At 37.1% G+C, this 22,955-nt stretch overlaps 1 protein-coding gene and 1 long non-coding RNA gene across 2 annotated transcripts in view; one reads left to right on the forward strand and one right to left on the reverse strand.

Moving 5' to 3' along the window:
- Window positions 1-63: 63 nt before the first annotated feature.
- The window catches only part of LOC113434933 (inverted formin-2-like), a 34,156-nt gene continuing 11,264 nt past the window's right edge, over window positions 64-22,955 (forward strand). The window contains exons 1-12 of the mRNA XM_087922268.1: window positions 64-346; window positions 3,285-3,430; window positions 4,682-4,743; window positions 5,784-5,886; window positions 6,273-6,358; window positions 6,999-7,099; window positions 11,444-11,514; window positions 11,664-11,771; window positions 12,894-12,964; window positions 13,303-13,423; window positions 13,847-14,011; window positions 16,419-16,521. Coding sequence (XP_087778394.1) covers window positions 121-346; window positions 3,285-3,430; window positions 4,682-4,743; window positions 5,784-5,886; window positions 6,273-6,358; window positions 6,999-7,099; window positions 11,444-11,514; window positions 11,664-11,771; window positions 12,894-12,964; window positions 13,303-13,423; window positions 13,847-14,011; window positions 16,419-16,521 — 1,363 coding nt within the window. The 5' untranslated portion in view covers window positions 64-120. The remainder of the gene's footprint in view (window positions 347-3,284; window positions 3,431-4,681; window positions 4,744-5,783; window positions 5,887-6,272; window positions 6,359-6,998; window positions 7,100-11,443; window positions 11,515-11,663; window positions 11,772-12,893; window positions 12,965-13,302; window positions 13,424-13,846; window positions 14,012-16,418; window positions 16,522-22,955) is intronic.
- The window catches only part of LOC148128279 (uncharacterized), an 88,380-nt gene continuing 71,638 nt past the window's right edge, over window positions 6,214-22,955 (reverse strand). The window contains exons 7-8 of the long non-coding RNA XR_015741186.1: window positions 7,527-7,565; window positions 6,214-6,354 (exon numbers count right to left, since the gene is read on the reverse strand). This is a non-coding gene — a long non-coding RNA (uncharacterized LOC148128279). The remainder of the gene's footprint in view (window positions 6,355-7,526; window positions 7,566-22,955) is intronic.

A 22,955-nucleotide genomic window follows, 5' to 3' on the forward strand; every position in this document is an offset into this window, starting at 1 on the left:
CCCGCTGCCTGGTATGGTAGGCATCCCTCCCCCCCCGCTGCCAGGCATGGTAGGCATCCCTCCCCTCCCGCTCTTCCTGGTGCTGCAGGAGTGCCACCTCCACCCCCACCACTCCCAGGCATGCCACCTCCTCCTCCCCCACTGCCTGGGATGGAAGGGTTACCACCCCCTCCCCCACTGCCAGGCATCCCACCTCCTCCACCTCTGGGAGTCAACATAGAGGAAATTGTCCCCGCGTGGGCCAACGCTCTTAGCTATGCCACACCACCCCCTAAAAGAAGGAAGATGCCAACGCTGAGGATGAAGAAGCTGAATTGGCAGAAGCTCCCCACCAATGTGGTGAGAGGTAAGAACTTCTGAAGTCTTTAAGTGCTATCTCCTTAGTCAGACCTTTCCAGGGAGGCTTAAAAGAAAAGATCTTGGTTTGTTCCGGCAGATTTTCTTCCCTTCACAGTTGAGTGCTAGATGCTGCATCTGAAGTGATGGAAGCAGGAAAGGGATCTTTTTCTTAGTGGTACCCAATAATGTAAGCCAAGCTTTTACATTCATGTTCCCTCTCATGCACGCTTTTTTGCATGAGATGAAAGCAGAATTCGAATCTTTTAGTGTATATTTTAACTGACATATTTAACATTATTTTCGAAAGAGAGAAAATGTATCTGTGGAGTCCATGATATAAACTTATAAACTTATCCGTGTTTTTGTTGAGTAGCCGGCGGACACACGAGGCAGACACGGGACTGAAGGCTAACATTGCTTTATTCGAAGCATAATGGGTTGCCGTGGCTGCCCAGGCTGGGTTGGCAGCCCAGCTGGCGACAAAAGCTGATGCCGTTTGACAGCTCCTTTTATAGCCAGCTGTTAAACGGCATCAACCAATGGGAGTGATTGGCGCTCCCGCCAGAAATGCGGACCAGACTGGGGACTGTAGTTAGTCAGGGAACACAACACCCCTTCCCCCTGGCTAGGGGCATGGGCAGACCTGCAAATAGGCCCCAGTCCCAGGGGATCCCCAGCTGGGGTAGAGTCCTTTGCCCCCGGGATCATCCGGGCAGCTGCAGGGGTGCAAGGTTTTCCCCGTTTGGTTCGCTTCGGGTATTTCGTACGGCTGGAGTGGTAGACCGGGCCGTTTGGTCAGGAGTCCATGCGCTTTGTTGGTAGACCGGCTCTAGGCGTTGGCTGAGTAGACCGGGCCCTTTTGCGTTTGTTGGATAGGCTGAATCTGCTTTGTTTGCTGGGTAGATCGGCCTCTCGCGGTTTGACAGGTAGACCGGGCCGCTTAGCTGGGGATCGTTGTTGATGGCTGGGTAGGCTGGCTCGTCTCGGCCTTCGGAGGATAGATCAGCTCTCATGGGGTAGACTGGCTCGTCTCGGCGTTCGGCATATAGATCAACTCTCAGTGGGTAGACCAGCTCGTCTCGGCCTTCAGCGAATAGATCGGCTCTCGGGGGGTAGACCGGCTCGTCTCGGCGGCTTTTGGAATGGCGGCATTAGTGCCTAAGGTGGCGTCCGTCTCCTCAGCGAGGGAGGCTTTGAACTTCACACTCTCGGTAGCGCCAGGGGCAGTGCCTGGCGGGGGCGTTTTCTCCTCAGCGATGGAGGCTTTGAGCTTCGTGTCTCGGTAGCGCCAGCGGCAGTGCCTGGCGGGGGCATTTTTCTCCTCAGCGATGGAGGCTTTGAGCTTTGTGCTCTCGGTAGCGCCAGCGGCAGTGCCTGGCGGGGGGCGTTTTTCTCCTCAGCGAGGGAGGCTTTGAGCTTCATGCTCTTGGTAGCGCCAGCGGCAGTGCCTGGCGGGCGGCATTTTTTCTCCTCAGTGAGGGAGGTTTTTTTAAAAAAACTTCGTGCACACAGAGGTCGTCTGCGGCTCGTGACTTTCAGCTCTCAGCGGCTTCGGCTCTTTTTAATAGTGACTTGCTCGGCTGTTTCAGTCTGGTTGCCTCTCATTTGTGCATCCCACCTTCGTCGCCAGTGTTGAGTAGCCGGCGGACACACGAGGCAGACACGGGACTGAAGGCTAACATTGCTTTATTCGAAGCATAACGGGTTGCCGCGGCTGCCCAGGCTGGGTTGGCAGCCCAGCTGGCGACAAAAGCTGATGCCGTTTGACAGCTCCTTTTATAGCCAGCTGTCAAACCGCATCAACCAATGGGAGTGATTGGCGCTCCCGCCAGAAATGCGGACCAGACTGGGGACTGTAGTTAGTCAGGGAACACAACAGTTTTAATGAATGGTTCTCTTTAAGCTGAAGCACTGCCATTTAAAAAAAAATTACCCCGATAGGTGTCATCTGCAAGTAAAAAAGCAGGGAATAATTTTTCTGGTTTTGGAAAGGCATTATTGTTCAGTATATTATCAAGAGTACACCGTGTGTAAGCAAGGAATGGATTTTCTCAGTGTTGCTCAGACATTCAGGGAAATTACATTTCAGTTCCTGCCATTCCCAAATTTGGGGGGGAATGGACATAAGGCTCAGCCGGAAACCATGGAGGGCTGAGCCAATCACTGCACTGAATTTTTTATTATTGTAACCCTAGTAATCATCCTATAAACTAAGAATATTGGAGTTAAAGGCAGCAGATGGGGAAAGGTTAAGAGTAAGGTGTTCTTCCTTGTTCTTAAGAAAGTGTTCTTCCACTTTTCTATCGAAAATCTATGTCAACTAAATAATTAACAATCTTAATTATAGGATATGTTTCTGTACACATTTTCCTGTGCATTTTCCTCCTACATGTGTGTGTCTGTGTCTGTGTGTCTGTGTACAGGTAGTCCTTGACTTACAATACTTGGTATAGTGACTGATGTTACAGCAGCACTGGAAAAAAGGTGACATAACCATTTTTCACACTTATGGCTGTTGCAGCAATCTCCTTGGTCACATGATCAAAATTCAGATGCTTGGCAACTGACTCATATTTCTGACAATTGCAATGTCCCAGGGTCAGGTGATCACCTTTTGTGGCCCTCTGACAAGCTAACTCAATGGGGAAGCCAGATTCACTCAATAACCATGTTACTAACTTTACAACTGTGATAAGAAAACTTGTAAAATGGGACAAAATTCACTTTACAAGTGAATTTGCTTAGAAACATAAATTTTGGGCTCAGTTATGGTCATTAGTTCAAGGAACTACCTGTATATGCATATCCTGCCATTCCTTCAGAAACTCAGGACAATTTATTTGTCCCACATTACAAATACTGAATTGGTCCTGTCCTTTCAAAGGCATAGATGTGAACTGTGAAGCTATGAGATGCAATTCACCATCCTGCCTTGTGTCTTTCAGAGAGTCACTCCATGTGGGCATCAGTAACAAGCACGAGTGAAGAATATATTGAGCCGGATTATTCTAAAATAGAACAGTTGTTTTGCTTTCCACAAACCAAGCCCAAATCAAAGGAAGTTGCACCAGTGAAGACAGAACCAAAAGAGGTATGTTGATAATCTACTTGAACTAACGATATTCATTTGGATGATTGTTTGAACCATCCCAGAGTTCCCATATATCAGGTGTTGAGCTTGCTACAGAACAACATCCTGTTACCCAACTAAGCAAGGAGGTTTTTTGAGATTAGAAGGAACATGGTTTTTTTTCATGTTAGTTTGAGGGTTGCACATGCTTTAAAAATGATTTGCCAGGAATGCTTCAGATATTATGTGAGTATGGGACAACAGTCACTATTATTGAATAAAGTTTATACAGTGTACAATTTTTATTTTTATTATTTTATTATTTTTATTTGTGAACATGCAAGCCTGTAAATTAATGTGGCTACTCTAAATTGTTCCAATATAGCAATTTTAATTAGATCATTATTTAGGGCAAATGGAATAAATTCATTACTAATATTTAAAAAACAGGATTCTTAACAGAATTCAGAGTGAAGGTGATGGGCCGCAAGGAGAAAGCAGAACTGCTTAATTCCTTCTTTGCATCTGTCTTTATGCAAAAGGGGAGGGAAATCCAACCTACTAAAAGCAGCACTGTGGGAAACAGAACAGGAAATGCGGGTCAAAATAAACAAGGAATTGATTTTTTAAAAAACACCTATCTGCTTTGGATGAGTTCAAATCTCCAGGACCAAGTGGTTTACATCTTTGGGTGCTAAAGGAGTTAGCAGATGTGATCTCAGAACCACTGGATAAAAATTTCCAGTGCCCCTGGAGCATGGGGAAACTGCCAGAGGACTGGAAAAGATTTGATTTGGTTTCAATCTTCCAAAAGGATAAAAGGGTAGATCCAGGAAACCAATCAGCTTGATATCAACACTTCGACCCTCCATGGTCTTTTTCAGCCCTATGATTCTCTGAAGTTCAGAAAATTATTATAGTTGGTCACACAGTCAGCCAGATGTTTAGACTGGATTTGGCATTTTTATCCACCTGTCAAGTCTTTATTTACATATTTAAATTTATTAGCTAACCAACTCCAGTGAACCTTAATCTGAATGTTAAACTAATGCCACAATAAAAGAATGAAAAGAAAACATTGGCATTATTCACGCTTGCCAATTGATGATAGCATTATATAGATTTGGCAAAGGCCATTTACAGTGCCATAAGTCTTCTTATTTTACAAATTTCTGTAAAAATAAAGCTGAGAATAACTGGCAAGTAGTTTTAATTTATACTTTGTTATGAATTTATAAAACTCACCAAAAATGTTTCAATTTTCCAAAACAGATTACATTTCTAGATTCCAAAAAGAGTCTTAATTTGAATATATTTTTGAAGCAATTTAAGTGGTAAGTGGTATTTTTATATTAATAAAATAATACTAACATCATTAGAAGTAATATTTGTAATAAGTAACACTGCCATCCTGTGCTTATTTTATGTAATTATTATAGATTTACATATCTATTCTCTTAAACTGCACTGACACATACAAGAATTACAACAGAGTTTATCATATATTTAGAATCTGACTTATACACACATATACACATGAAGCTTCTCCAAGTAGCCATCTTTCTTTAATGAAGCTTCTTTTTGCATTGAGGCAAAGAGGAAAATTCTTTCTATACTCTGGGACCTGCTGACAGGAGTTATCTTTGTCTCAGGTCTGATATCTTTTTGCCATACATACTTGGGATTGGTTCCACTTTGGATAGATGCTACCTGTCATCATAACATAATAGATGCAGCCTAAAATTAGACCTGGGTAGCTTTTTTGCTTGAACCTAAAGATCGGTGTCCTCGTTCATCATTTACCCTACCTAGCATCCGCATTCATTGATAGCCAAATTCAGAATATACCTGCAATGACTAATTTTTGCTAATTGGTTTATCTTTCTTAAGTATACCCATTCCTTTTTAAACTAATTTAGCTAGCAACCAATACTGATTTTTGTTGTAATGAATTCCAAATGTCAGTTGCAGGTATAGAATGAAGTGATATTTTTCCCTTCTGACTTGAACATGCTTGTTAATCAATTTCATTGGGTGGACACAATATTCTAACCTTATAGCAATAGCACTTAGACTTATATACCATCCCATAGTGCTTTGCAGCACTTTCTGGGCAATTTACAATGTCAGCATATTGCCCCAACAATCTGAGTGCTCGTTTTACTAACCTCAGAAGGATGGAAGGCTGAGTCAACCTTGATCCCATCAGAATCAAACTCCAGACTGTGGGGTTACAGTTAACTTGCAATACTGCATTCTAACCACTCCACCACCAGGGCTCCTTATGAGAAGAAGAGGAGAGAATCCTGCCTTTGCCTTCCCCATAATTACATAACAGTAATTGCATCTAATCCACAATCTTTTTTATCCACAGCACAAATGAGGAGGTGGTTAAAATGATTCAGGAAGGTGACAGAACAAAGTTTGATGTTGAAGTGCTCAAGCAGCTTCTTAAACTCCTACCGGAAAAACATGAAGTAAGACAAATAACAACAAAAAAGTCTATTATTTCAATTTTTCTTTGTATTGCTTTTGCTGCATTTATACATCATGATTCAATAATCAATACATTGTGTGTGTGTGTGTGTGTGTGTGTGTGTGTTGTGTTGAGAGAAAGAGAGGAGGGTTTTTTGTAGCCTCTTCATCAGTGTGGCTGAGAAAAGAAGTTCAGAAGCTGTCTCCTGAGATTTAAATTAATCAGAATTTAATATTACTTCCAAACAAAAATGTAACTGATAAATTAATGATAATAAATTGATGATTTATTAGCTTCTTAACCCATTATGATGCTCAAAACCACAAGCCTTTGTATATGTGAAAACAGCAATGTTACTGGAACATGACGTTTCTCTTTTCTTGCTAGATAGAAAATTTGAAAGCTTTCAAAGAAGAAAAGGAAAAATTAGCAAATGCAGATCAGTTCTATCTTCTGCTCCTTGGAGTTCCTAGGTAAGAGGAATGTTAATGAGAATATTTGTTAAAGAAACATATATGTAATTAGTTAATTTAAATATACACATTTCAAACATTTCTAAAGCAGGAAATATCATTTGTTTTAAACGATTCCAGCATTATAGTAGTCACAGAAGAGTTATAGATGGGAGGAAGGGGAAATCTTTTTAACTGCACAATCAGAAGTACTAGTATAAAGAGGTATACTTTAATATCTAAATGAATGGATTAAAAGGTAATTCAATAAAATAAAAATAATGGTTGAATGTATTCAGTTGCTGGTTTAGAATAAGATTAATGCAAAATATTTTTACACAAATAAATTATGCGAGCTGCATCTTCATATAGGTAATCCTTGACTAAGGACACTTGGGAGGAATGGGGGGAAGTGGAATCTGTTATTACTCCATCAACCCCTCCACTGTGCTGTTAATGTTTAAATAATATTAATGTATTAATAATTGGTTTAATATTCCCAGTTTTCCTGTATTGTCTATAGGGAAATCAAGCATTTAAACTTGTAAGATATATATAACTGATGTGCTCCAAAATAGTGACTGGCTTGAAAAATTTTCATTCTAGCTCTGTTTGGGAGCACAGTTTACAATGTGGTATTTGTATGATTTCTCCACTCTAGCTACCAACTGAGGATTGAATGTATGCTGATATGTGAAGAGACTGCAGTTCTGCTGGAGATGTTGCAGCCCAAAGCAGAAACAGTAAGGAGGGCTTGTGAAGGTTAGTGATTGTTTAAGGCCTAAATACAGTTTGGGTGTTCTGAGTTGGCTGAAGAATAGCCAGTTTCTTTCCAATCTAAACATCATAATTTGCTGAGAAATCAATTTGCTGAGAAACCTTTGCAGAGAGCCAAGACTTAAATGGTTTGGTCAGTGCTTATGTAAATGCATAGATCTGTCTTTGCTCAGAAGATCCATGTCCACCCCTGCAACAGGTATAAAATATTTGCATTCTCAATCTCTCCAGATTAGTTAGCCAGTCTTTGAGAATGTAATGAAGCCATTATCAGTTTCGTATGCAATGTTCTAATCCCATCTGCCTAGCAGCAGAAATCCTGCTCAAGCATTCACCTTTGAAGTAATTAAAGCATGCAAGGTGGAAAGCAAAACCTCAGTATGTCTGCGCTTTTATCACATTCCATACTTACATACAAGTCCATCATACCATTCCCCTTTGGTGTAAATAACTGCAGGCAAAGGAAAGAGAAGGAGTTAGATATGAAACAAGAGGCAGAAAAAGAAACAGCTAAACCTAATTTCCATGAACAACAATCACTATATCTCTACATAGCCTTTTATCCTTTATTCTATCACCACCCGCCATACACCATACCCACATTTTTGTCAATTTCATTGAATTATGCCCTAGTTGCCCCACCCTCTCATTGTGCTCACTCTTGCTTTGTAGATCCTTCCTACAAGATCCAAATGGATCTTACTCTGCTATTGTTCAGAAAAGCAGTGAAGACTTGGCTCTTCACCCAGGCCTTTGTCTAGGGATAGTGAGACCCCTCACTTCATTCCATCTAGTCTGTCAAACTTCCCATGTTTGATTTAAGTTACTGTAATTACTATTTTTTTTTTGTAGATTTTATTTGAGTTTTCACAAAGAGAAAAAAATACAAATAAAACATCTTTTTTGAAAGTAGCATAATCCCGGGTTACATTTCTTCGTACAGACACAAATTCAGGTTCATGCTCATTTTTATATTCTATTCCATATCTTATTACGGATTTATATTTTCTGCATAGCTTCTCCCCTCTTTTAATTTTCTCAATTTTATTTTAATTATCTCATCTCAATTCAAATCATTGTATTTATATTTTTTGTCTGTCCTGTTTCAATTACTATTATCTTTTCTCATTAAACAAAATTTCTCCTGTAGTTACTGATTGGAGTATGACGCCTTTATATCTTTTCCCTAAAGTTGTAACATTCAATATAATACATAACTTCCATTCGGATTCTGCTTGGTACATTCTTAAAATACACACTGTATTCTTAAAAAAAGAAAAAAATATAAATGTATAATATAATTAAAACAACATTTCATTCCAATTCAATTTATCATTAATATTAATATTCATTAAAGTCTTAACATCTTTAACATTACTTTTCAATTAAATATCATACTTCTATGGGAACAATTATAAGCTTTCCATAGTTAATCCCCCCCTTCACTTATATTTTATAAAACATTAACTAATTAAAATGTTCCCGTTCCTTCCTAATTCAATTTTCTCATTTATTTTATTTCACTTATTTTATTAACAAACATTTCACTAAATTACACTAACTATTTTATCCCTCATTTTAATCATACATTGTTTCCAATTTTCTGAAGTTATTTCTATTACTAATATAACAATACAATCTTATGTACCTTTACAGAATCCCTTTTTCAATTAGATTTTCACCCATTATCTCTAAATAGGTCCTTTTTCTTTATATCTTGCTCTGGACCTTTGTAACTTTTTTTCCTTTCCTTCTTCCCTCTCTTCATCTCTCTCCCCTTTTTACCCCTTTGTCTCTCTCTACCTCTATTTCTCTCTTCTGTATTCCCCTTTTCTGTTGCTTTCCAGTATTATACTTATTTTTCAAATTATTTTTCTTTTCTTTGGTTGTTTTTTTTAAGTCTTAAATTCTCCATTCTCTTTCCCCCGTTTCCTTTTTCTTCCCCACATAGGGTTACTTGTTCATTAAAGATGGCTTCTTCTTTGTCTTCTTGTTTTGCAGTCTTTTCTTGTTGTTTCTCATAGTTCCAGATCTCCATTTCTAAGAATTGAAAAACGAAGCCAAAAGAACCCTTCCTTTCTTGTGCATCTTTTTTGTACTTTTTAAGTTCCATTTTCAATTCATCCAGAAGTGATGCCATTGTATAAATTTTTAAACAACCACCCGATTGATTTTAGTCATTCAAACATAATAACCAAAAATCCAAAAGTCATCAAATAATCCAAATACACGCAAGCTGTTTCTTTTTTGCTCTTTCTTTTTTATTTTCACTTTCTCTTCCTGGGGTTACTATTTAGTTGCAAAGTTTCAGTTAAAATGAATCTTTTAGAAGTCTTATTCAAGTTTTACTTTAGATTCTTTTAAAGTCCAGGCAGTCTACTCCCTCTTCCAGATCCTGCCCTTATTCTTTTTCTCTCCCTTCCTGCTTATAGAAGAAAAAGTTTTTAATGTCCAGAAATCTTTATTGTCCCTTTATTGCATTTTGTTTTATTTTCAGCTTAATTGCCTACTGATGTCAAAGCCGATTTTTCTGATTTCTTATTTAAGTCTCTTAGTTGTCAGTATAGGGAAAGAGAGAGAAGAAGAAAAAAGCCAAACCTTTCCCTTTTCACTTTCCTTCACTGATTCCAACTCTTCTTTGGGAGTGATGTTATTTTTTTGTAAGTTTAAATTCCAGTGTACCTTAGTTGTTGCTTTTACAATTTAACCCGGTCAGCCAAAACTTTCACTTCTTATCTTCCTCCTGCACATTCTTTTCTGGTAGAGTTCTCCTTTGTGGTGGCCATTTCTGACCACCGCTGCATCCACCTTCGGGAAAGGGAGTAATGGCCAGCTGAGGAGGAGAGATGCGGCTCTCCTCAACCCTGCTGGCAGTCTTCCCCCTCTTCACCATCTCTATGGGGTGGCTTAGCCCCGAAACTCCAGCGGCGAGCCCAGACAGAAACCGTGCACGATCGCGGATTTCTTTCTGTCGCTGAAGCCCTTCAAACCGGAAGTCTAGTTACTGTAATTTCTTTGTTTGTTGTGAGTTATCCAAAGTCATTGGGTGTCAAGCAGCATCCATGTTTAATAAATTGTTGCTCTTGTTGTGATTTGATCTTCAGTTCTTCTATCTTTATGACCAAACCACCTCAATTATTCCTTCATACTGCATGAGGCAATGTTTATTTAGCATCCATTTATTCTTGACTGTATCTCTTCTTGTTTCCCTACACACATTTCTTAAACAATCCGTTCTCATTGCATTTAGATAACTTTTGACATTGAACTTTTACAGTATACATTAGAGAGGCATTTTTATATGCAACCTTTTAAAAGTTATTTTGATAAGCATTCGTTCCTGAAGATAGATCACAGTATATGAACGCGCTTTGTCTCAGAATTTGCATGTTATAACATTTCTCCATTCATTTCCCACCTTTAGTAAATGTTCTGCTATCTGCTCTTTTTTCCCCACTTAGATGCAGGTATAGGATAATCAAGTTGGAAGGGGTCTCAGATGACAGTTGTAAACCAACTCTTGGCTTGGTGCACAATCTGCTATAACATTTGTTCTCACACAATGTTTATTTCAGTCATTTATCTCTATTATGACCCTCAACAAACACATTTCAATTCCATATTAATGCAAAGCATACCTATTCATTTTGCCACACACCATCTCTGGCTTTGCAACACTGTAATAGCAATAGCAGTAGCAATAGCACTTAGACTTATACCACTTCACAATGCTTTTTACTCTGAGTGGTTTACAGACTTCAGCATATTTCCCCCAACAATCTGGGTCCTCATTTTACAGACCTCAGAAGGATGGAAGACTGAATCAACCTTGAGCCTGGTGAGATTCAAACTGCCAAATTGCAGGCAGATGGCAGTCAGCAGAGGTAGCCTGCAGTACTGCATTCTAAGCATTGCGGCTCTTATACATGATCTCTAATAAACTATACCTTTCTCAACAAATGGAGCCAATGATAATTTCTATTTATAGGTTTAAATTGTGATAGGTGTGTAGTTTTTGCACTTACTTTTGCTCCATTTACATTTGCAGAGAAGAACAGTTGCCACAATCTTTTACTCATCAGACATGGCTGTGGTCTTTATATCTACACACCCTAAACAAATCACACATCCACTCCATAAGAAAAAAAGCTTTTATTTTTAAACATTTCTTCAGTTGCACTATCTAGATCTACAGTATTATTATTCTTCAACATTCTTCCAACATTTATTATTTGTTAATTAAAAATTGAAAATGCTTATTAAACTGATATTGATATTTTCACCAGGCCATCTGCGTTCACTTATTTAGCAAGTTTTCTTTCCTCTTAGATCTCCTCTCAAGCCATCGGTTGCCCATTTTCTGTCAATTGATTCTCGATGTTGGAAACTTCCTGAACTATGTAAGTGATCTTGAGAAAATGTGCATTTAAAAAAAAAACAATGAGTAAAATAGTGTTGTTCTCCTTGCCTGTTTTGCAAATATTGTTTAAACCAGCATTATGAAAATAGAAAATATAATATTCTTTTTGTTGTTCTTTTTCTCTGAAAGGGAAGTCACACAGGAGACGCCGATGGCTTTAAAATTGGTACTTTGCTCAAGTTAACAGAAACTAAAGCAAACCAGACTCGCATTACACTGCTCCACCATATATTAGAGGTAGTTTCTGTTGTTTTTCATTGATAAATATAGCAATAATAGTAAAATACTAATAGAAAGAAACTAATGCAGCTAAAATGTATACTAGCCAGAAACCATCTATTTAAGATGATATATTCCTTTGTTTTGTTTGTTTGTTTCCCTAATAATTTTATTGCAAAAATATTTGAGGGAGATGGTATTAACTAAATAGGTGTTGGCCAAATACATAACACACATAACACAATATTTTGTGTACATAAAATATTTCTTCATGACTCTTTTAGTGTTTTTCTTGCTCATCTAGCTTTATTGATTCGATTTGCTTTCTTATTAATGCCAATTTTTTGTCAATTTGTTATTTATATATTTTATTTTTATTTTCTGGCATTAATTATATCGCTCAAATTATTCCAAGGGAATGTAAGACGTCCTTGCAAAATGCTAGATACAGAAGAAGGGCTTAAACTATGGCAGTTCACTGTTTTAAAATCCATCCAGCCTAGAGATGATTCTTTTTCCTTTATCTTCCTAGTAGATCTTTATGGTTGCTTTTTAAACCGATTCTTGAATTTTCACAAAGTTTAACAAATGTATTTTGGTATATACAGTCCAGTTCATCAAATGTAGTGGCAGCCTCTATTTCTTGGAACAATCTGCTCTTGATATACAACTGGCCCAATGCTTTTGGTCTAGATGAAGGGAGTCCCAATTGGTTGACTTGCCATATATTTTAGTGTGATCCCCATTTTACTTTACACAGGATGCTTGGAAGTTTTTGCAACAACCCTTCAGAAACTTGTTTTTAATTACCACTCAATGATCCAGATCCGTCTATGGTTAATAGTTAAGCTGAATGCAGAGGATTCAAGGCAGATTCTATTAAATGAGGTAGTTCCATTTAGTTTCGCCCAACTGCAGAAAATCACATGCTTCCAGGTCATCCATGGATATTTGGGGATTCTTATACAGAGAGATCATCTATTTGGTAGATCTCTGCTTAACTAAGATTGACAGGCAAGCAGTATTACTGTGCTGATAATTTCTGAATAATGAGTTGACATACAGAGAAACTGCAGCCATTGTAAATTGTACAAGTGTATAATGTTTATACTTTCTCCCCTTTTTTCTTTTTTGGTTTAGGAAGTGGAAAAAAATCACACCGATTTGCTTCAACTTCCCAAAGATCTTGAATGTGTTTCAAAGGCAGCTGGGTAGGGATCACTATATATTTTATTATTGGCAAAACTATTTTTATAGACATACAGTATCTTACATTATTGTTGAAAAAAGTAACCTAGCAAATAAATCAGGCTATGCTTAATTGGTAAATAATTTTATTAATCATACTTTAAGGTATGATAATATTCCTCATCAAAAACTTGTTCATGGCAAGGTAATTGTTTGAGTCTCCACAATAATAGCCTAAAACCTTTGAAGTTGTTTTCTGCACAGTTAGGGTCGTACACTCCCATCACATCCACAGAACTCCCACTTCGTTCCTATAAATGAATAGAAGCAGAAACAGCATGTATGGCTTGTTTCTTTTCAGAATCAATCTAGACGTGATTCATTCTGAATCCAGCTCCAATATAAAGAAATTGCTGGAACTTGAACGGAAGCTGACATCCTCAATAGAAGAAGTGAAAGCCCAATATAGAACAGCCATTCAGGTTGGTATAACACAACTCTTCATGCTCTCTTTGGAGGATACTTTCACTGTTTCCATGTAGTTAGCTACTATTACATTTCTGTTGGAAGCAAGATACTTCCAGGTTGAAAGGATTCACCAGAGATATCACCATTGCTCAAGGGATGCACAACGGTGTTCCTTTCATGTCCTTTCATGTCCTATTTTTCCCACCCAGTATATCTATTTATCTACTTGCATTTGCATGTTTTTGAACTCCTAAGTCGGCGGGTGCTGGGACAAATTGACAGAAGCTCATTCTGTCACGTGGCTCATACTCGGTTTTGAGCTGTCAAGCTATCAACTTCTCAATGGTCTTTCAAACTCAGTGTGCTAGCCACATGAGCCACCATGGCCTCTATAAAGTTAGCTGATCCTTTCTGAATTTCAATTTAATCTCTTCCAGGATAGTTTGACTGCTAACCAAAAGCTGGAGGATGAGTTTGAACTCATTGAAACTAAGAGAACAGAACTTGCTAACTATCTCTGTGAAGATCCGAACAAATTGTCTTTGGAGGAGATATTTAATACCATGAAAACCTTCCGTGATCTCTTCATCAAAGCACTAAAGGTTTGCATCTGAGACATTAAAAAATAAGATCAGAACTGTTGTGGACCATCATTCTAATGCACAGCAAAAGTATTGGGAAATTATTAGATGGATAATATCATTTTAGACTATTAGACACCCCCCCACACACACACACACACTGGAGGGCTGCAAGTGCACAGCATTTTGGATTTGATACAAAACAATTCTTTACAGCACAGGAAGTTGCAGATATAACTTGTCAGCATCATTCATAATTTTTCTTGTTTCAGGGAAGAAGTCATAAAATTCATAGGGTAGCAGATTAAATGGAGTTGGCAGTACTGTGCACAGTATAAAAGGAAATTTATGTCCATCTCTCCCCTCCTTCCCTTTCTTCCCATGTTCTGCTTTACTTCCTACATGTGCAGTGCAGATGTGGACATAAAATTAACACAAATGGAAGGAATTCCTAGAGTCTAAAGCTGTTCTATTTTTACTGAGCTGAAGTTCCATCTCTGTGCATCATCGGAAAGTTGACATTAAAATAATACCAGGACCTTAGTTTCACACTGATTCTTGGGGAATTGATTGCCTAACTAAAATATACACGTTCCTTCTTACTGAGTCTGTATTTTTCCCATGGATTTTCCTGCAAGATTTTGAAAGCATTTAAGCACTTTGGTGTGTCTTTCTTGGTAGTTCAATTACAATTTGGATCTCATTTCATTGTCCCCTTTTTGTGCCATCTTGATTAGTTTTAGTATCTCACCTCTATTAAAAATATATAAATTGCACTACTTCTTTCTCCTTACTTATATTTAGTTTTATGCACTGATTTTTCTTAGCTCTGATTTCTTAATCTCAGGATTCCAAAAGACAGATAGGAAATAATTTGTCTTAATGTTGATCTAATTGTAATTTGTTGTATGATCGACTTCAGCCACAGTTTCGTTCTACAGATATGAGAAGAAACTGTGGTTTAATGAGTTAGAAACTCTTTATGCCTGGGCATCCAAGAAGGGGAGCATTTAATACATAGTTCAATCCTGGACCTACAAATAGCAGTCTGACCTGAGCCAGTGAATCAGTAAAGGGAATTTCTTGCAGCAAAGCTAAAAGAAGACACAACTTCTTTGGACTAGAGGTAGTTCTTGACTTATTACTATTCATTCATCAACCATTTGCAATTATAATGGTGCTGAATGAAGGGCTTAAAACATGTGGCCAAAGTTCTGGTCATTGCAGCACCTCCTTGGACAAGTGATCAAATTTCCAATGCTTGGCAGTCTGTCCACACTGATGATCAAGGGCTTCAACTCCCTCACACCAGCCTATCTTCCCTCCATTTACATTAATTTGGCCCCCTGCCCCAGCTGATCTTCACCATCTTCTTCCTCCCATTGCTGACGTGATATACCTGGCCACGGCCCAGTCGTGTTGGGCTTGGTTTCAGCTGTGGGGAAAAGAAAACAAAAACAACCGCTGAGTCAAAACCAAAAAGACCCTTTGCAAAAGTTTCTGGAGTACAATGCAAAAAGGCTTTCTGGCACACCTCAGCTCAGCGGGCTGCTCTTGACTTCTTCTTTTCCCTGCAGCCAAAGGCAAGCCCTGATTGGCTCACTAGCCAGACTAGGCACACCTCATCAGCAGCAGGAGCAAGAAGACAACAAAGATCAGCTGAGGTGACTCATCACAGGGTGACAGGAGGCTTGGAGTGCAAGATGGGGAGGGCAATTGCAGCTGGGAGTAGATGAGATGGCCATGGATTCCTGGGGCATGAAAGCAGAGCAATAACGATAGCACTTAGGCTTATATACTGCTTCACAGTGCTTTACAGCCTTCTCTAAGTGGTTTACAGAATCAGCATATTGCCCCCAACAATCTGGGTCCACCACATTTTACCACTCTTGAAAGGATGGAAGGCAGAGTCAACCTTGAGCCTGGTGAGATTCGAACTGCTAAACTGCTGGAAGTCAGTAGTCAGCAGAAGTAGCCTGCAGTACTGCATTCTAACCACTGCACCACTGTGGCTCTTACCAAACAGCCCCAGACTGCGCAGTTTGCACCTGTTTCCTTCCCCAAAAGGCAGGGTGCAGGGTGGCCAAGAGATGGGTGGGGAGATAGACACGTAGGGGAAATTGAAGATGGTGCTTTATCTTACTGAGGCTCAGGACATGGGTGTACACTCACTTAATGACCCAGGATTGTCAGTGGATGACGGCAACTGAGACTGCTGGGATCGTCATCACTAAGTGACACAGTCGTATTACATCTTGCTGTATAACCGCATTGCTTACTCACCAAATCATAAGTCAAGAACTACTTTCATAAGTAATTTCTTTGCAATGGAAATTAAGTAGGCCCAATGTGGAGCATTGTAAGATGACAGGTGAAAATCAGACAAAAGTTAGATGTACCTTTTACATCTCATGTTCCTCATACACAGGAAAACAAGGACCGAAAGGAACAAGCAGCCAAAGCTGAGAAAAGGAAGAAACAGTTGGAAGAAGAAGAAGCTAAGAGGCCAAAAGGAGAAGATGGGAAAACCAGTGAGTCATGTAAAAGTTTTTCTTTACTTAGGTTCCACAAACCCGTATCTGACAACAAGCCCATTGAATTCAACTGAATTTACTTCCTAATGAACCTGCATAGCAGTACCTGTGGAAGGAAGTGTTTCATCTCAAATACTGCTGTCACTATGATTTTGGTGAGATGCGTTAACCTAGAGTGAGTTTAGTGGAAAGTACTTGTCAGCCAGTATGTTGTCATAGTTATAATACTGGAATGTTTGAGGAAGACTTAAATTCAAAGCCACCTTGACCCTTTAAGTGAGGTTCAATCTCTCAGTCATCCACTTTCATAATCGTTTTTTTGGAGGCAGGAAAAAAAGAAAGGAATGCTATGCACATCAGCTTAAATACCAGGCAAGTTATAATGCCAACAAAAAAAATCAGAATATATATGTATAGATATGTGTCTGTATAAGCTGGATGGATGGATAGATAGATGAATTGACACAGACACATAGACAAAAGAGATACACACAGAGAGACAGACAGATACACACACAAAAAAATTGAAAGTTTATTTTTTTAATGCTGTTCTTATGTATATACTATCTAGCACTTGTGCATATACTATCTGGCATCAATACAATAGAGTAATGTGCATAGCCTTGATGTAAAACAATCTCTTTATATGATATTTTTATTTAATAATTTTTTGATTAATTTTCCAAATTCTAAAAAACATAAAACAAAACTTTATACACTGTTATCAACATCAAGACATCTTTTGCATTTCCTCACATTTTTCACTATATGTATTTACTTATTCCTTTACCATTACATCTTACTCTTACTGTAAATCAATATCTTTTATCCTTACATCTCAATCTTCTCCATGGTATATTTACATATTTACATATTCCCTCATTCTTTTCCTAATTGTCATTTTATTTTCTTTTTATTTCTAAACCACTCATACCAGGCATACCAGGCCCTATAATAAATTGAATCTTCTCTGTCTTTTATTTTCATCATTAGCCTGTCCATCTGTATAAAGTCTATTATTTTTTTAATAACCATGCCTTCTGGTGGGACCCTTTTTTCCTTCCAGAGTTGTGCATACGAAATCCTTGCAGCTGTTAATATATGTAGCATAATATATCTATCTGTTTTATTGCATTTTTGTGTTATTATACCTAATAAAAAAGTTTCCGGATTAAATTCAATTGTCGGATTCGTGATTTCTTCTATCCATTGTCTAATTGTATTCCAGTATTTTTTCACTTCCTGCCATGTCCACCAAGTATGAAAATAAGTGCCTTTTTCTTTTCCACATCTCCAACAATTTGGGTCTGAATTAAACATTTTTGCCAATCTAGTGGGAGGAAGATGCCATTTGTAGAACATTTCGTATTGATTTTTCTTGTATGCTGTGGATGTAATTAGGTTGTAATTTGACCCTCACATTCTCTCCCAATTTTCCAGGTCTATATTACGGCCAACATTTTTCTCCCACACCACCATCGTCTCTTTGACCACCTCCTCTTCCATTTTAAAATCTAGTAGAAAGTTATATATTCTTGAAATCATTTTCTTTTCCATTTCTTGTAGAATTTTATCTAATTGATACTTTTCCATACAGAAACCAAATTGTTCTTTGTCTTTCTGATATCTCACCTGGATTTGCATGTATGGCCATCAATCTATCTTTATATTTTGTTGCTGTAATTCTTGTCTCGTTTTTAATCTTCCTTGTGGGTCTAATAGGTCTTTGTAACTCCTCTTTTTTCCCAGATCCATTGTGTTTCGTTATATTTGTGCTTCCATAGTTGACAACCAGTTTGGTATTTTAGTATAATGATTCTTTTTAATCTTGTTCCATGTCCGAATTAATGAATCTCTAATCATGTGTCTCTGAAAGTATGCATGCTGTTTACATTTCCCATCCCATAGGAAACTATGCCACCCTCTCTGCAAGTCGTGACCCTCTATTGACAATACTCTTCTATTTTCCAGGTTGATCCAATCTTTAATCCATACTATAGCCACAGCCTGATAATACATTTCCCAGTCAGGGAGTCCAAAGCCACCCCTTTCTCTTTTGTCCTGTAAAGATTTCATTTTTCTCCTAGCTTTTTTCCCATCCCAAACAAATTTACTTATTATTCGATCGAATTCTCTAAAAAAGGTTTTATCCAATCTTATTGGTACAGTTTGAAAAAGACATAGTATTTTTGGTAGGGTAGACATTTTAATTGCCCCAATTTTCCCCAGTAGTGATAGCTGTAATTTCCCCCACGTTTCCAATTCTTTTTTGATTTGTATTATTAATTTGTCATAGTTATTTTTTTTAATTGAAGAGCATCTTGCTGTTAACCAAATGCCTAAATATTTTACCTTTTTCACACTTTGCATTCCCAATTTTCCTTCTAATTTTTTTTTTTTGCTTATCTTTTAAATTTTTAGTCAATAATTTTGTTTTGTTTTTATTAATCTTAAGGCCTGCGACTTGCCAAATTCCTCTATTTCCTTTATTAATTTTACTCCCATATCCTCTGGATCTTCCAGAAAAAATACTATATCATCGGCAAATGCCTGTACCTTATAATGCTCTTTTTTAATTAAAGCCCCTTTGATTTCTACATTTTTCCTAATGTTTTCCAATACGTTTTCTAAGGTAAGAATAAAGAGAAGGGGTGACAGTAGGCATCCCTGCCTTACTCCTTTGTTGATCTTAAATGTTTCTGTTCTGTCACCATTCATTATTACACTGGCTGGCTGTCATATAAATTGTCGAAATCAATTTAATAAATTTATTGCCAAATTGCATGCTTTTTAATTGTTGTATTATAAACTGCCAATTAACATTGTCAAATGCCTTTTGTGCATCGAGGAAGACCATTGCCAATTGTTTTACTGGGTTTGCTTCATAATATTCTATTATATTCAATACCATTCTAGTATTATTTTTAATTTGTCTATTCGGTAAGAATCAGTTTTGGTCGCAATGAATGATCTGATTAAGGGTTTTTTTCAATCTTTCTTCCATTATGGACATAAATATTTTATAATCAACATTTAAGAGGGATATGAGCCTGTAATTTTGAATTAATTGATGGCCCAAATCTTCTTTTGGGATAATGTTATATATGTCTCCCCCCATGACTTAGGTAATTTTGCTGTCATCAGTACCTCATTATAAAGTTCAAATAATTGCATTTCTAATTTTCCTTGGAGAGTTTTATACAGTTCCCCAGGGAGACCATCCGGTCCCGGTGTCTTATTGTTTTTCTGTTTCAGGATTGCCTCTTGCAGTTCTCTTTATGTTATTTCCCTGTTTAACTCTTCTTTATCCTTTTCCGGGATCATAGGTAGCCCTTTTCCTTCTAAATAATGTTGGATATTTCCCTCTGGTACGTCTTCCCTACTATATAGTTCCTCAAGAACACTTTTAACAATATGCTTTTTCTTTTCAGTTTGATGTTTTAGTATGCCATCAGCATCCTTCAATTGTTGGATTGCTCTTTTTTCTTTTTCTTTCTTAAGTCTATAAACTAGCCACCTTCCCGGCTTATTTGTGTGTTCAAAGTAATTCTGTTTTATCTTTTTCATGTCCTGTAACCATTCATCTTGTGCTAACATGTTCAATTTATGTTTAGTCATTATTCTCTCCGTATTTGCTGTCTTATGTGGTGTTTTTTTCTAGTGTTTTTTCTAACTTCTATCTAGTAGTTTAGATTGTTCTCCTTTTTTTCCCTTGTATCTACGTGTATTATATGAAATTGCTAGGCCCCTAATATATGCTTTAGTCGTATCCCATAGGTTTGGAATTGATGTTTGTTGTTTTTTGTTTTCCTTCAGAAAGAACTCCAATTCTTTTTCCATCATCTTGACACATTCTTTTTCTTTTAGGATCTCCTTGTTTAGCATCCATCTTCCGTTTTTTTTCAATCCTTTTCAAATTATTTTAATGGGATTATGGTCCGCCCATGTGTTAGATTCAATTTCTATTTCTTTTATATTATGTTCCATTTCCCCATTTGTCCATAACATATCCAATCTTGACCATGATGCGTGTGGTGCTGATTAATAAGTATACTGTTTTTGTCTGGATTTCTTTCTCTCCATATATCTTTTAATCCTAATTCTTCCACCATTTGATAAAATACTTTTGGTAATGTTTTCCTTTTCCGTTTTTTCCCTAGATTTTTGTTATTGTAGTCTTTTCCTAAATTTGCTATTGCACTGAAATCACCTAGCAGGCATATGTTCTCATATTCCTGTTCTACTAATTTTCTGTATAGTTTGGTATAAATTTTTTCTTGTTTCTCGTTCGGCACATATATCAATAATATTTTCTTATAATTTATATAAACTTCTAACATCAAAATCCTACCCTCCTCATCTGCATATACCTGTTTTGCTTGTAAATGTTTCCTAATATATATTGCTATCCCCCTCTTTTTTTGATGGGCAAGAGATACGTATAAATCTCCTAACTTTGGTGCTTCTAACAGTTTACTTTGATATTTCTGGATATGTGTTTCTTGAAGGCATACAATATCTAAGTTCAATTTCTGTAGTTTATTTATCATTTTTTTCCTCTTAATTTTTGAATTTAAACCTTTGATGTTAATGGAAATCAATTTGATTTCTTCCGCCATCTTACTCTGTAGTTGTTTCTTGTTGAAGCTTATTTGCTCTCGTTTGGTGTCTCGTTCTTACACCTTTTCTTTTCACTTCTTCCTGCTCTCTTTCCTCTTGTTCTGTTTCTCTTTCCTCCACCCGATCTTCTTCTTGGCTCCTACTTTCCACTTCCTCTTTGCTGTTCTGGTCTTCTTCTGATACCACATACAGTTCAAAGAATTCCCTCGCTTTTTCTACACTGTCTATTTTAAATTTTTTATCCTGCCATGATATTAACATTCCCTCTGGGATGAGCCATTTGAACAGGACGTTATTCTTATTCAGTTGGGCGGCCAGGAATCTGTATTTCTTTCTATGTTTCCTTATTCTTCTTGGAATTTGTTTCAACGTTACAATTTCTGTTCCCTTGAATATCAGCAGTTCGTCTCTTGTGACTTTGTATATCTCATCTCTCAGTTGTTTCTTTGAGAATCATATATGAACCTCTCTTGGAAGTCTAAAATGTCTTGTATAGTTGGTATATATTCTATATACCTCGTCTATTTCCCTTTGAACCTATTGGCCCTCTTTTTATAATGCTTCTGCTATGAGATCTGCCATTAATTTGGTCAAGTCCTCCCCCTTTTCTTCTGTTATATTCTGAAATCTGAGGAAGACATCAGCCTTTTCCATCTCCAAATATGCAATTGCCTCTTCTAATTTCTTGTTCTCTCCCATTAATTTCTGTTCTATTGATTCTACTTTCTTATCTGTTTGTTCGACCTTTGCCTCCACTGCTTTCATTTTATGTTCCATCTTTACTACTGTTTGTTGGATTGTACTTATCTTCTCATCTAGTTTCCATATTTTACCTTTCATTTCCCCCATTTCACTTTTAAAGTCTGCGTGGTTTCTCACCATCGTTTCTTGTATTGTTGTTAATGCCATTTGAATTGTTTGCATATTTGATACCTGACTTGCCTTCTCAGGATTCATCATGCCCTCTATGTAACGTTGTCCTGCTGTTGATGTTATCGTTGATGTTAGGTTGGATGCTGTTTTCTTCCCAATCTTAGCGGTAGTTGTCGTGGTGGACATCTTAGGCTTCCCAAATCTACCTATTTTCTTAAGAAAGTCTTTCAATATTATCATCCATTGTATCAACTCCTTTCTGCGTTTTCTATGTTTATCTCTTCCCTTTTATCTTATTCTAATCCCTTCAGTTTATTATTACAAGGTCTAATATACTTAATAATGTCTCTCCTTGATTTTATGCACACTTTATATATATATATAAAAGAAGCCTGATGATGGCAGATGAGATTCTGCCAAAATGTTGCTACAACTTTAAAAGCACAACTACAATGATGTGGGAAAATACCCGAACAAAGCTGAATGCCATGTATGTATGTATGTATGTATGTATGTATACAACAATGTAAAACTAAGTATCATTATTGTTTATAATCTATGATAGTCTGTAACCCTCTTAATTTTCTAATCTTATTTAATCCTTTTAATAAATTAATTAAGTATAGTTCTAAATATAATAGCTTATATAGTAAACATATATAATTTAATAAATATAGATAAATATGTGTTTGATTGTTTTCTTTTCTTATATACTATATCTTATAACTTTCTTATAGTTCAATTAAGTCTATGAATCAGTATATAGCCATTAATTAGTTGTACATCAATTGATTAATTAGTTGTTATCCAAAGTATCAAATTGTGGAAAAATATAAAGAATATATAGGGTATAACAGTTATAAAGAATGTAGCAATCTATGAAATAGGATACATAAATTAATTCTTCTTGCAAGCAATATATATATATATATATATAT

Source organism: Pseudonaja textilis, chromosome 1 (assembly GCF_049901715.1).
Source record: "Pseudonaja textilis isolate UNSWEBS1 chromosome 1, rPseTex1.2, whole genome shotgun sequence".
Lineage (NCBI taxonomy): Eukaryota > Metazoa > Chordata > Lepidosauria > Squamata > Elapidae > Pseudonaja > Pseudonaja textilis.